Below are 13968 nucleotides of genomic sequence, written 5' to 3'. Positions count from 1 at the left end.
AGTGTGTATCTGTCGGAGAAGGCAATGGCACCCCACTCCAGTACTCTTGCCTGGAAAATCCCATGGACGGAGGAGCCTGGTGGGCTACAGTCCATGGGGTTGCTAAGAGTCGGACACGACTCAGCGACTTCACTTTCACTTTCAGGCATTGGAGAAGGAAATGGCAACCCACTCCAGTGTTCTTGCCTGGAGAATCCCAGGGACGGGGGAGCCTGGTGGGTTGACGTCTATGGGGTCGCACAGAGTCGGACACGACTGAAGCGACTCAGCAGCAGCAGCAGCGGCAGCAGCAGCAGTGTGTATCTGTTACTCCCAAACTCCTAACTTATAGATGCACCTAGTAGGGAGCAGAGATCCAGCCCAAGCTTCTTGGCACGTGGTTTGGAGTGACATCCTCCAGAGGAAGGGATACCTCTCAGTAATTTGTACAAAGATGGAGTTTGGGCTTGCAGAAGCCTTGTAACTGCTTATCTCACCTCCTTTTCTTCTTGCCCAAGTTCAACCCTACCACCAGAGTGATACTTCTGTGACACAAATGTGATCATCATACTCTCAATCTCAAATGTGATTGCAGTAAATACACTCAACTTGGAATTCAAGGTGTCCCTTGAGGCTTGTCAGATAAAATACAGGATACTGGGTTAAATTTGTATTTTAGTTAAGCACCAAACAATGTTTGAGTATAGGAACATCTGAAATATTGCATGGAACACACTGATACTGAAACATTATTCATTGTTTATCTGAAGTTCAAATATAACTGAATATTCTGTGTTTTTATTTGCCAAATTTTCAGCCACACCCCTGCCCTAAAATACTTGCCCTAATAGTGAAAGTAGCTCAGTTGTGTCTGACTCTTTGTAATCCCATAGACTGTAGCCTACCAGGCTCCTCTGTCCATGGAATTCTCCAGGCAAGAATACTGGAGTGAGTTGCCATTTCCTTCTCCAGGGGATCTTCCCAACCCAGGGATCAAACCCGGGTCTCCTGCACTGAAGGCAGATTCTTTACTGTCTGAGCCACCAGACTTACCTTAATAAGCTTCAGTCAATTTGAATATTCAGTGTTCTCAAACAGGCCCTTGTGCCTATCTGCTTCTCTCACCTCTGGACATTTGTGCTGACTCCCACTCTATCTAGAATGCCCTCCCTACCTGTCTTTCTCTGGCAAATTTAGCCATTTCTGAACAAGCCAGAAGCCTTTACCGATGGTTTCAGGCAGGTATGGTCTCTCTCATCTTTGAACCACAGAGCGCTTTGTATCTCTCCTAAGGAACCTGCTTCATCTGTTTCCTGTTCAGCTGTGGGGTGGGTTGGTAGCTCATCTTGTCTTCTCTATTAGAATATGAGTTCTTCAAGGATGGTGACTAGCACAGTGCCCTGCACATATTTTGTGCTTAATATATAGTTGTTAGACTGCCAGTATTTCGCCCACCATGTTTTTAATAGCTGTATTTTAGTTACTAACTGAAAACAATGATGATTCATTTCTCATTAAGACTCTTCTGCATTTGGGTTCATTTGCTGACTAAGGATGAATCATTTACTGGTTAAAACCCTTCCACGTCTGTCTTGTTTCAGATAAAGAACAATAGAGGCAGAACAGCACAGAGTATCAGTTGTGATTAGGCAATTCTATTACTAGAGATAATAGCAATCATAACTCAGAGTATGTATTGGGTTAAAATACTAGTCTATGATTCTATTCAATTTTACACAGATAAGGAGTGAAGAACTCTTACAAAGTTGTTCAAGGATGTTTTTACTGTCATGAAGGGTTCTCTTCTCCCCTCTCTCATCCTCTTCCTTCCTTGCTTGCCTCTGTCATTCCTGTTGGGCCCCTCTGCATTCCTGTTGGGTATCCCCTTTATATACAATGTATAAAGTAATGGGGTCATTTATCAGGAAATAGACAGATATTTCCTGGCAAAGGAAGGCAACTAAAACTTTCAGACATGTATTCATTCATAAAGAAAAATGCATAATGGAGGCTATGCCATATACCTGGAAAATAATACTTAGAAGCTATTCATTTTACCATTATAGAAGTAACTAGAACACCTATGCAGTGGACTCCGGCACCACATCTGTGAGATAATGGTTGGTACTTTCTGTCCAAAGAGCAGTATTGGGATATCCAGCCTACCTTCCTCTCTCTTACATCACTTAATATTTTCTTTCTGCCTTGGCCCACAGGGGAAATGTTTTTACTCATTTAAAGATGAATGTAGACATCTTTCCTTTCAAAAGAGCTCCCTACAACACAGCTACTGAGGGGTGAACTGACCTAGTAGTTCTAAGTGTCTTCTGTAGGCCCTCATGCCCTCACAAAGATCGATGTGTGTAAACTGCATAGCTCAGGGCTATAGTGGCCGAAGCACTCAACCAAAGCTTTCTTCCTTTCTCTAGTTCCCTTTCTGACTCCTAATCCAGTGGTCTTTGCATTGCATCCCATTTAATCCACTCAGAAGCTGAGATCACTCTTAAATTCTTTCATAGCTTTCTTTCTCACTGTCCACCCATCCCCCAGAGGCACTTGAAGGCTGATCTGAGCTGTCTGTCAGTTACCACCTCTTTAGACTTCTGCCAGTTCAGGAAACATTATCCTTTCCTGGCATGGGGCCCCACACCCCTGACATTCGCCTCATCATGTATGGCAAAACATAGCCAATGAGAAATAAAAATAGATAACAATCCTCCCCTGACTGAAGGGCTCCTAGGATCTCATATGTAACCTTAAGAATTAATAGAGGGGAGAAACTGCATGGCTCAGGGAATTTGAGTCTCAGGGTCCAGACTAAATATTGTCTCAATGCTTTCCTATCTATGCGATTTCAGTAGGTGGGAAGATAATTCTCTAATTCCAACACAGGTCCTTTCTTTGACTAAATGCTCACTTCATATAATTCAAAACTCCTTTATTGCAGTGTTAACTTTAATGGGCTTAGAAGGAATACAATTTGATAAGATTAATGTATTTCTAAGGGGCGGCTCAAGACATAATAAGTGTGTTTAATGTAGCTGTAATACTCCTCACTCTAAATTCTATTGCTTTAGGAATTTATACATCAGTTTTCTCATCCTTTACTCCCTTTTCCCCACTCCCCACCCTCCCTATCTGCTTCTTTTAAACAGGAAAATCTAGAATGCTGGTTTAAAAATAAACTTACCATTAGTTAGTTGGACTACTGTTACTGCTAAGTCGCTTCAGTCTTGTCCGACTCTGTGTGACCCCATAGACGGCAGCCCACCAGGCTTCCCTGTCCCTGGGATTCTCCAGGCAAGAACACTGGAGTGGGTTGCCATTTCCTTCTCCAATGCCTGAAAGTGAAAGTGAAGTCGCTGAGTCGTGTCCGACTCTTAGTGACCCCATGGACTGCAGCCTACCAGGCTCCTCCATCCATGGGATTTTCCAGGCAAGAGTACTGCAGTGGGGTGCCATTGCCTTCTCCGTAGTTGGACTAAGCACCCTTCTAAAGAAAATGACTGCTTGTTTATTGCTATCTGGCAAATATAAATGATCCAATCCCCTTTTATTGACTCAACAGTCATCAGTGTGAAATACATGACAAGAGCATGTATTTGTGTGTTTTTCTAAACCCTTATTTCATCTGCTAAGCCTCATGTTACTGTCACTGAAAAAAAAAACAAAAACCAAGTACTATCTTCCATATCTTCAAAACCCAGTAAGAGGAAACATTTAAAAAATTTTGAACAAATGAGGTAAGCGACTAAACAGGAATATTCATTTAGGATTTTCATAGTTTTACCAGTGAAATCCTGACGGAATAAGACTTCTGGCCTCTTGAAAAGCACAAAATACCTTCATGCTTCCCGACATAATTCCACACTCAGTTTTATAGCATCTTGTCTCAGAGATACTCCATATATAGAGACTGGTCTATAATCTTAAAAACAAAAGGAAATTTCCTTTTCAGGTTCAGAATGAGAGGCCACAGGTTTGCATGAAATAAAAGCATGGGTTTCTATATTCAGAGAGAAGGTTTCAATTCTGCTCCTGGCAAAATTCAGGCTAATTAGCCACTTTTCACTCATATTTCTTTTCTGCAATGTGTGGCTAATATTTACCTAGGTTTGTGGTGGGTAACGGAGAAGGCAATGGCACCCCACTCCAGTATTCTTGCCTGGAAAATCCCATGGACGGAAGAGCCTGGTGGGCTGCAGTCCATGGGGTCGAGAAGAGTCGGACACAACTGAAGCGACTTAGCAGCCCCAGCAGCAGTGGTGGGTAAACATTCAATAAAGGCAAACAAGTTGTATTTATTAATCTCAGCTTCAGCTATACGTACTGCTGCTGCTAAGTCACTTCAGTCGTGTCCAACTCTGTGTGACCCCATAGACGGCAGCCCTCTAGGCTCCTCTGTCCCTGGGATTCTCCAGGCAAGAACACTGGAGTGGGTTGCCATTTCCTTCTCCAATGCATGAAAGTGAAAAGTGAAAGTGAAGTTGCTCAGTCGTGTCCAACTCTTGGTGACCCCATGGACTGCAGCCCACCAGGCTCCTCCATCCATGGGCTTTTCCAGGCAAGAGTACTGGAGTCGGGTGCCATCGCCTTCTCTGATACGTACACCTGTACCTTAATAAAAATTTCATATCTCCATGTTTATGTAGCAAGGAATGCTAACGGTATCCACCAATATGCACACTGTTGACATGACCATTGTTGGGGAGACCTGAGACTCAGTGAGTCAGTGGCCTGCATGTAATGGTAATTGCTGGAGAAGCATTTAGGTTTCTTATTCTGGAGTTCAAATCCATGTGAAGGTGAGATTTCGGGTTCTCCCACAGTGACTGTCAGATTGCCAAATGGCTTTGGTCTACACCATCCACAGGAAAAAACTTAATTTGAAATTGAATAGCTCTGTAGCGCTGTCATTGTCTTTGATGTGGGCCTCCCTCAGATGAAAACCTTACAAAATGACAGAATTTGTTGAAAAGGTAGGAATGTGTGGCTGAGAGCTGTCCACCTGCTGTGTCTGTACATTTTAGGAGTAAATCACAGTGTTCTTCCTGCTGTTTGGGACTCTGTCTGCTGACATTAAAATGTCCTCACAACTTATAAAAATCATTAAGGATTCCATTTGCACCTCCCTGGTGGGAAGTTAAGAAATAAAACCATGCCAGCCAGCATACATTTTGAATATTTACAATACTAGGCTTTCTCTCCAGGCACTACTCTTGCAGCCTCTCTCTGAGAAATCAGTGTAGACACAAAAGAGCTCTCCCTAAAGTTGTCATTTTTATTAAGGAAATCTCAGTCGCTCCTTTCTCCCTTGTCCCCCAGAATCTTGATCTCCTTACCTCTGATGCCCATTGCAGGGATTAAAGAAGGGAAAGGAAGAGAAAAGGAAACGAAAGGGAAAGCAGTAAGAAGGGAATAATAGTAGGGAAGAAGTGGGAAAAATAGGAGACAGGGTAACGGGAGGAGTGGGGCAAAAAGTAATTGGTGTTTAGCAGCTGCTTAGTCGGAGAAGGCAATGGCACCCCACTCCAGTACTCTTGCCTGGAAAATCCCATGGACAGAGGAGCCTGGTGGGCTGCAGTCCATGGGGTCTCTAAGAGTCGGACATGACTGAGCCACTTCACTTTCACTTTTTCCTTTCATGCATTGGAGAAGGAAATGGCACCCCACTCCAGTACTCTTGCCTGGAAAATCCCATGGACAGAGGAGCCTGGTGGGCTGCTGTCTATGGGGTCGCACAGAGTCGGACACGACTGAAGCAACCTAGCAGCAGCAGCTGCTTAGTAAATACTTACTCAGAACTAAGCCTCCACCACCACACTTCCAATCTGAGTCGCAACTGAGCTATAGTTTCAGTAACATGGGACAAAGTGAGAGCAATGACAATGGCCTGTAAGTATTCTATGTGAAAGAAAAGTACAGGGACAGCAATCTTTAATGCTACTAAAGAGCACTCCCTGACAAACGAAAGATTTAAGATTGACATGAAGATACTTTCTTAACCGTAAAAGTTGTGAAATGATGGGGAATAGTGGTGGAAATGGTTTTAGAATTAATTTCTTTTTCAGAAGAATTTTTTTCTATGGCTGATTCATGTTGATGTTTGGTAGAAACCAATACAATACTGTAAAGCAATTATCCTTCAATTTAAAATTTCTTAAAAAATTTATTGGAGTATGGTTGCTTTACAGTGTTGTGTTAGTTTCTGCTACAGCATAGTGAATCAGTTATACATATATCTCCTCTTCTTTGGCTTTCCTTCCCATTTAGGTCACCACAGAGCACTCAGTAGAGTTCCCTGTCCGTAGTTTCTCGTTAGTTATCTATTTTATTCATAGTATCAGTAGTGTATATATGTCTATCTCAATCCCCCAATTCATTTTCCCCCTTTCCCCCCTTGATATCCATCTGTTTGTTCTCTATGTCTGTGTCTCTATTTTTGCTTCAGTTCAGTTCAATTCAGTTCAGTCACTCAGTTGTGTCTGACTCTTTGCAACCCTATGGATTGCAGGACACCAGGCTTCCCTGTCCATCACCAACTCCTGGAGTTGTTCAAACTCATGTCCATTGAGTTGGTGATGCCTTCCAACCATCGAATCCTCTGTCGTTGCCTTCTCCTGCCTTCAATCTTTCCCAGCATCAGGATCTTTTCCAGAGAGTCAGTTCTTTACATTAGGTGGCCAAAGTATTGGAGCTTCAGCTTCAGCATCAGTCCTTTCAATGAATATTCAGAATATTTAGTGAGGTCAGTTCAGTTCAGTTGCTCAGTTGTGTCCGACTCTTTGCGACCCCATGAATCGCAGCATGCCAGGCCTCCCTGTCAATCACCAACTCCCGAAGTTCACTCAAACTCATGCCCGTCGAGTCGGTGATGCCATCCAGCCATCTCATCCTCTGTTGTCCCCTTCTCCTCTTTACAATATAATATTACTCAGCCATACAAAGGAGCAAAACTGGGTCATATGCAGAGACATGGATGGACCTAGAGATGGTCATACAGAGTGAAGTAAGTCAGAAAGAGAAAAACAAATATTGTGTATTAATGCATATATGCAGGATCTGAAAAAATTGGTATAGACAATCTCAGAGAATTTTTAAAAATGGAATACGTTTTTACTTTTCTGGGATGGTTAAAAGAGGCCCAGCTGAGGGTAGGAGCCATGAATCTTTAGGGACATGTCTGACTCTGGAAACTTTAGCTGGAGGGAAGGGGAACATCATGGACAGTGGGGCTGAGGGTAAGAAAAAGACACAGGAAGAGAAACCCAACGGGAGGTTCTGGCTTAGGCTCAAGCTGTACTCGGGTGACTTGCTGAGATTCCCGGCCCTCACACACTTGTGATCAGCAGATAGCGACCTGGAAATGTCCCCCCGGTGTCCTCTGGCTCTGGAACCTGAAGCTGAATGGTGCTGTCACTGAGCTGTTCATCACTGTTCTTGAATGGCAGGAATCACCACGGTGCTGACCATGTCCACGATCCTCTCGGGGGTGAGTGCCTCCATGCCCCAGGTGTCCTACATCAAGGCTGTGGATGTGTACCTGTGGGTCAGCTCCCTCTTTGTCTTCCTGTCAGTCATTGAGTACGCAGCTGTGAACTACCTCACCACAGTGGAAGAGCGGAAACGATTCAAGAAGACCCGGAAGGTACTGCCTTGCTTTCACTACTGGATCCTTTTTGGAATGTGAAAAAGGCTATCCTCACCCATGCCCTCTCCTGGCAGTATTGCAACCCTTGTATGAAGTTTGTGTAACTTGGCAAAATGCAAGTGTATGACAAATAATCTTGAACTTTACCCTTTCTGCTCTGCACTGGCTGGTTTCCTTAGCATTGCAAAAGAGAGTTTTGCCAGGAGGTTTTCTGTATGAGGAATTTCTCACAATGTGCTCCCCTCTACTGACTTGAACCCTGGAAAAGAAGGGGTTGATGTACAAATCATATCCTTTCATGTAGATGAATGATGCTGATGGTGTGTGTGTGTATGTGTGTGTTAGTCACTCAAACCTGTCCAACTCTCTGTGATCCCATGAACTGCCAGGCTCCTCTATCCATGGAATTCTCCTGGCAAGAATGCCGGAATGGATAGCCTTTCCCTTCTCCAGGAGATCTTTCTGACCCAGCGATTAAACTGGGTCTCCTGCACTGCAGGTAGATTCTTTACCATCTGAGCCACTAGGGAAGCCCAAGGATGATGATAGCTAACGTTTAATGAGTGTTTCTTGTCTGTTGGCTTTGTGCTAACCACCCAACATATTATATTACTTAATTCTCACTGTAACCTGAAGAGGACAGTACTTTATCACCTTCATTTTACAGAGGTGAAGTAGGAGCAGTTGGGGAGTAACTTTACCAAGGTCACACAGCTTTAGAGGAATCAAGATATGCTTCTGGAGCTTTCCAACTCCAAAGGCTGTGCTCTCAACCAGTAAATAATAGATCTCCACCAAGAGCTAGGATTTATTTATTTTTCTTGTCACTCAGGTGAGTGGTAGAGCATAAAGGAAGGTTCTTCTCTTCACCATATACAGGGAACAAGGTGCCTTCTGGGTCCTAAGTGTTGTCACATATTTCTTATGACATTGCTTTATCAACCTGGATTGATTGATCTCTACCTGCTCCGTTCACAAAGGGTTGGGGCACCAATTGAAGTAAAACATGCTGTTTTACTTCAGAAACCTAGCAGATCTAATTAATATGTGTGTATACATACATACACACATGCAAATTAATTTGATACACATATATATGTATTGCTGTTGTTCAGTTGCTAAGTCATATCCAACTCTTTGCAAGCCCATGGACTGCAGCACTCCAGACCTCCCTGTCCTTCACCATCTTCCAGAGTTTGCCCAAGTTCATGTCCATTGAGTCAATGATGCTATACAACCATCTTATCCTCTGCTGTCCTCTTCTCCTTTTTCAATCTTTTCCAGCATCAGGGTGTTTTCCAATGAGTTGGTTCTTTGCATCAGTATTGTGTATGGTCAAAGTGTGTGTGTGTGTGTATATATATACAGTGTATATATATATTTTCATATGTATGTATATATATATTGCAATAATTTTAATGTGATACATTCACACTGGTTTAAGAAGAAATTCTTAAGTGAGTATTTATACATACCAAAACATTATTTAATATTTTTTATGCTTCTAGTGAGAGTATTTAATCCTTTTTAAAAAGAACATTTTTATATCCTCTTCTTGAACTGAACCCTCATATTGGCTCCACTATGTAGGCCTCAGAGTGGTTATTATCTCTATTTCTAAACTGAAACAGAAGAGTTTTAGTGAAGTGAAGTGATTTGCCTAAAGATCCACAGCTAACAGATCTGCAATCACAATTCAGATCACCTAATGCTACTTCAGTTTTTAAATTTCATATCCTTTGAGTCAAAGCTGTAATGGAAGCTGATTTTGCTTCATCAGAGATTCTTTAGTTCCTTTTGTCGACAGCATGGAAGTACGTGTCTCTGTCACATACACAGTGACTGCTATGCAGGTGTGAGAAAATCAGGACCTTTTAGACAAGCATGCAGTGATCAGAATGCCCACCTCACCTGGGATTTGTTAAGATTCTCACCCAGTAGGTCTGGGTGGGAGCTAAGAGTCTGCATTTCTAAGATGGCCCAGACTCCACTGATCCACAGCACACTGTGAACAGCAATGATTAGGTAAGATGTGAAGGGAAAGAGAAAACAGTGATGAGGAAAAGAATTTTGTTCTTTTTTTATTTTGTTTTGTCTTTATGTGGGCAGTGGTTAACTGAAGAAAGAGGCACTATAGTGATTTTGGCCACCTGTATCTAGTCCTTTGACTCCCCAAAACCTACCTCTTCGTCTTCCCACCTGTACCGCTAGCCACCCCCACCAAAACATCTGTGATCACTGAATTTTTTTCACTTGATCAAGTTGTACACAATCTTCTGTGTACCACAGAAGAGATTCTTTTGAGTTAATAAGCATTATTCACTTTAAACCCCACTCCAGTACTCTTGCCTGGAAAATCCCATGGACGGAGGAGCCTGGTGGGCCGCAGTCCATGGGGTCACTAAGAGTCGGACTTGACTGAGCGACTTCACTTTCACTTTTCACTTTCATGCATTGGAGAAGGAAATGGCAACCCACTCCAGTGTTCTTGCCTGGAGAATCCCATGGATGGGGGAGCCTGGTGGGCTGCCATTTATGGGGTCGCACAGAGTCGGACACGACTGAAGCAACTTAGCGGCAGCTGCATTCACTTTAAAAGACATTTTTTAATTGTAGTAAAATGCACATAACATAGAACTTGCCATCTTAATTGTTTTTAAGTGTACAGTTTGGTGGTATTAAGAATATTTACACTGTCGGGATTCTCCAGGCAAGAGTACTGGAGTGGGTTGCCATTGCCTTCTCCAATACAACCCAGAAAGTGTTCACCTTGCAAAACTGAAACTCTGTACCCATTAAACAACTCCCCATTTCCCCTCCCCCCACCCAACCTCTGGAAACCACCCTTCTAAGCCTCCTTCAAAGTTGCAATTTTCTCAAAAAAGAGTCCTACTTGCCCTTCATATGTTTGTGGGACAAAGGAAAGAGCACAGATTTGGAGTCAAAAGTGATGCCAAACCTAACAACCTAGCTCAGTATCCCAGACTGTCTCATTCTGTATTTGCAAAACGGTGGAATTTCTTCTCTATTACCTTGTTGTGAAGATCAAATGTTATAATAAATGCATCTGAAATTTTTGCAAACTATATAGCGCTACACAAATGTTACATTCTTATTGTGACTAGCGCCCAGAGCATACGCTCTGAAGGAGTAGCAGTTTTGGGAACAGGCTGTTTGAGATCTTTAAAGAGATCTTTAAAGGGCTGGGATGTTCTGGTGAGACACAAGGAAGAAACATGTATCTGAAGGTTTGGGGGTTAATCGATGATACCTCTTCTCTCTGTACCTGAGTTGGGAAACCAGTTTGAGGGAGAGAGAGATGTAGCAGCCAGACAGATGGATGTGATGATCTTATTTTGTTACTGGTAAAGTAGTTTGGAGAAAGTGCCTTAGATCTGTGAGCCAGGGGGGTCCCACTAATATTTCATCCCTGTATCCAATGTACTTACTCTGCTTGGTCATGGGAAAATTTTGATGCTTCAGGATTTCTCTGTAAGGACAGTTTCCTTTACCTCATTTCAGAGAACAAACCTGGACACCAATGCAGATCCAAAGTAACTCCAAAGGGGCTAAGCCACACGTGCTAGTTCCCTCCTCCAAAGCCCTCGGATGATGGGAAAGACCAGGAATGTTAGGCTACAGAGCTCTTCCCTGTGAAACCATGAAAGAATCTGCCTGCAATGCAGGAGATGAGGGTTCCATCCCTGGTTCAGGAAGATCCCCTGAAGAAGGAAATGGCAACCAACTCCAGTATTCTTGCCTGGGAAATCTCATAGACAGAGGAGCCTGGTGGGCTACCGTCCTGGGGTTGCAAGTTCAGACACAACTTAGCAACTAAACCACCACTGGCACCAAGCACAGGTCATTTCCTACCACCACCACCCCATCACCACCACCGCACACCTGTCCCAACCACCCCCAACCCCGGCCCCAGACACCAAGAGCTGGGAGAACAGCAAGGGCCATGGAAAATTTGTCCCTGGTGTTGACCTTTGCCCAGAAAGGAGAAAGGAAACTATTAATATTTTATTTCTTATTCCTTCACCCAAATGTTTTCCTAATTCTAGGACTTAGAATTCAGTCTAAGACCGTCAAAACTACATTTTAAATATAATATGCCTTAGTTATGTGCTTATTTGCAAGCTGGAGAGAAAAAAAGAAAAGACCAGTTCAAAAGCTATTTCTGTTGAAACAGCCAACTTACCTACTTGTGGAAATTAGCAGCCTGCTGGTAAATTGTGCACTGTAAGACTTAATCAGTTTTAGAGATCTAAAATATCATAATGGAAAAAGAAAATGGTACCCTTGTTTTTCAAAGAAGAGTGTATCTTTTCTTAACACTCTAATGACATTTTGGGGACTTCCCTGGTGACTTAAACAGTAAAGAAACCGTCTGCAAGCAGGAGACCCATGTTTGACCCCTGGGTTGGGAAGATCCCCTGGAGTAGGAAATGACAACTCACTCCAGTATTTTTGCCTGAAGAATTCCATGGACAGAGGAGCTTGGCGGCTACAGTCCATGGGGTCACAGAGAGTTGGACACAACTGAGCATAGCACCACAGTGACATTTTTATTAAGATAAAAGTGTGGATGTTCAGTGAGACAACTCAGCAGTGTTCTGGGTGGCTAGCAAAACCACCAAGGGGACTATACACAGTTATTCTATCCTCTGATCCAGAGTTGAACATATTATTAATGTTATTATTGGCTATTGGTTAGTAATTCAATCTTGATGCTATTTCATGTTTATTTTACCCATTTTCATCTTACTATGGAAAGTTTCCGGGACTAAAACAAAAAGGGACAACATAACTCTAATATGGTTTGCTGGTTAGTTTACTGACTGCACAAAATTGTCCCTTTGCGTTTTGAATTCAGTAAAACATTAGGCTTTTGAGTCAGTACAAACAAAATACATGTTTTGGTAGAATTTACTCTGCAGCCTCCGATTTGAATTCTGAGTACTTTCATCCAACAGTAGCCAGTGTATATTGTTCATTTTTAAACCTCCCTATAGATCAAGAAGAGATTTTGTTTTCTCGGAAAGCATCACCAGATGCTATTATTCTGTTTTGGGACAAACAAAACAAAACAAAACAAAACACTGATTAAGCATACTGCTCTGTTTTTTTCTAAAAAGGAAAACTACATTGAAAAACAAGTCCATTTAGTTGATACATCATATTCCATTTCAATTCACAAACTTAGAGCAAACAATTCACACCACTCAGAAACAGAAAGGAACACCTGAAACAATGTCCCTCTTGGGGAAACAAACATTGAGTGGTACAGTCTAACAGGCCAGGACTAAATTAGAAAACATTTTCAATTATAGTTGTGGTACATTTATTTGTATAATGCTCAAATATTTGTATAATACTTGCTCCTTAAATCCATATTAAAAATGGATGTCTAAGACTATGTTTTCCATTTATGATGGTGAGTTTTAATCACACACCAGAAGCAAAACTAGACTTTTACTCTTTAAAATAAGCATTCTTATTATTTATTAAAACTGTTTTAAAAATCTGATTGTTTAGAATTTGACTGTAATTCCTTCTCCTAAAACCATATTCATGACTTACTAACAAAGTCTTTTTGTTAGATTTCTAGAATGTACAGTATTGAGGCAACTCAAGCCATGGCCTTTGATGGTTGTTATCATGACTATAAGACTGACATGGACCAGACTTCCTTTTCTCTACACTCAGAAGAGGACGCCTTGCAAGGAAGATGCATAGGCAATCTCAGTGCAGATTCACCTCGGATACAGAGGAGAAAATCCCTAGGAGGGCAGGTTGGTAGAATCATTCTGGAGAACAACCATGTCATTGACACCTATTCAAGGATTTTATTTCCCACTGTGTACATTACGTTTAATTTGTTCTACTGGAGTATTTATGTTTGAAGAGGAAATCCCAATTGATAAAATGTGTTTGGAGTCAGATTATGTTAAAAACAACAACGAAAACCACCAACTCTTAACTATAAGTTGGATGGTACCAGACTAAACTGGAGTCAGCCAATCACCTATCCTGTCCTAAAGAAAATGTGAAAGTTGACTGATTTACCTCAAGGAAAGACTTTAAGGTCTTAGGAGAATTTGGCTGTATCAGTAAGGGTCACAAGCATGCATAATATGGAAAACCAATTTCCATAGGGAAGGGCTTTGTACCTACTTTATCTGGACTCTCCTTGCTTTCTAAATGTAAATTATCTGCATTTAAGTGAAAAATTAAGCTTGACTATGCCCATGGTGGCTCAGATGGTAAAGCATCTGCCTACAATGAGGGAGATCCAGGTTCAATCCCTGGGTCAGGAAGATCCTCTGGAGAAG

The 13968-nt window shown here is 42.1% G+C and overlaps 1 protein-coding gene across 1 annotated transcript in view; it reads left to right on the top strand.

The window, feature by feature from the left end:
* GABRR3 (gamma-aminobutyric acid type A receptor subunit rho3) overlaps positions 1–13539 on the top strand; it is a 45214-nt gene extending 31675 nt beyond the window's left edge. The window contains exons 8-9 of the mRNA XM_005905416.2: positions 7431–7627; positions 13237–13539. Of these exons, the coding sequence (XP_005905478.2) occupies positions 7431–7627; positions 13237–13539 (500 nt within the window). The remainder of the gene's footprint in view (positions 1–7430; positions 7628–13236) is intronic.
* Positions 13540–13968: the final 429 nt, after the last annotated feature.

Source organism: Bos mutus, chromosome 1 (genome assembly GCF_027580195.1).
Source record: "Bos mutus isolate GX-2022 chromosome 1, NWIPB_WYAK_1.1, whole genome shotgun sequence".
NCBI classification, from domain to species: Eukaryota; Metazoa; Chordata; class Mammalia; order Artiodactyla; family Bovidae; genus Bos; species Bos mutus.
The sequence above is the reverse complement of the archived record's forward strand: the minus strand, read 5'-3'. Positions and strand labels throughout refer to the sequence as shown.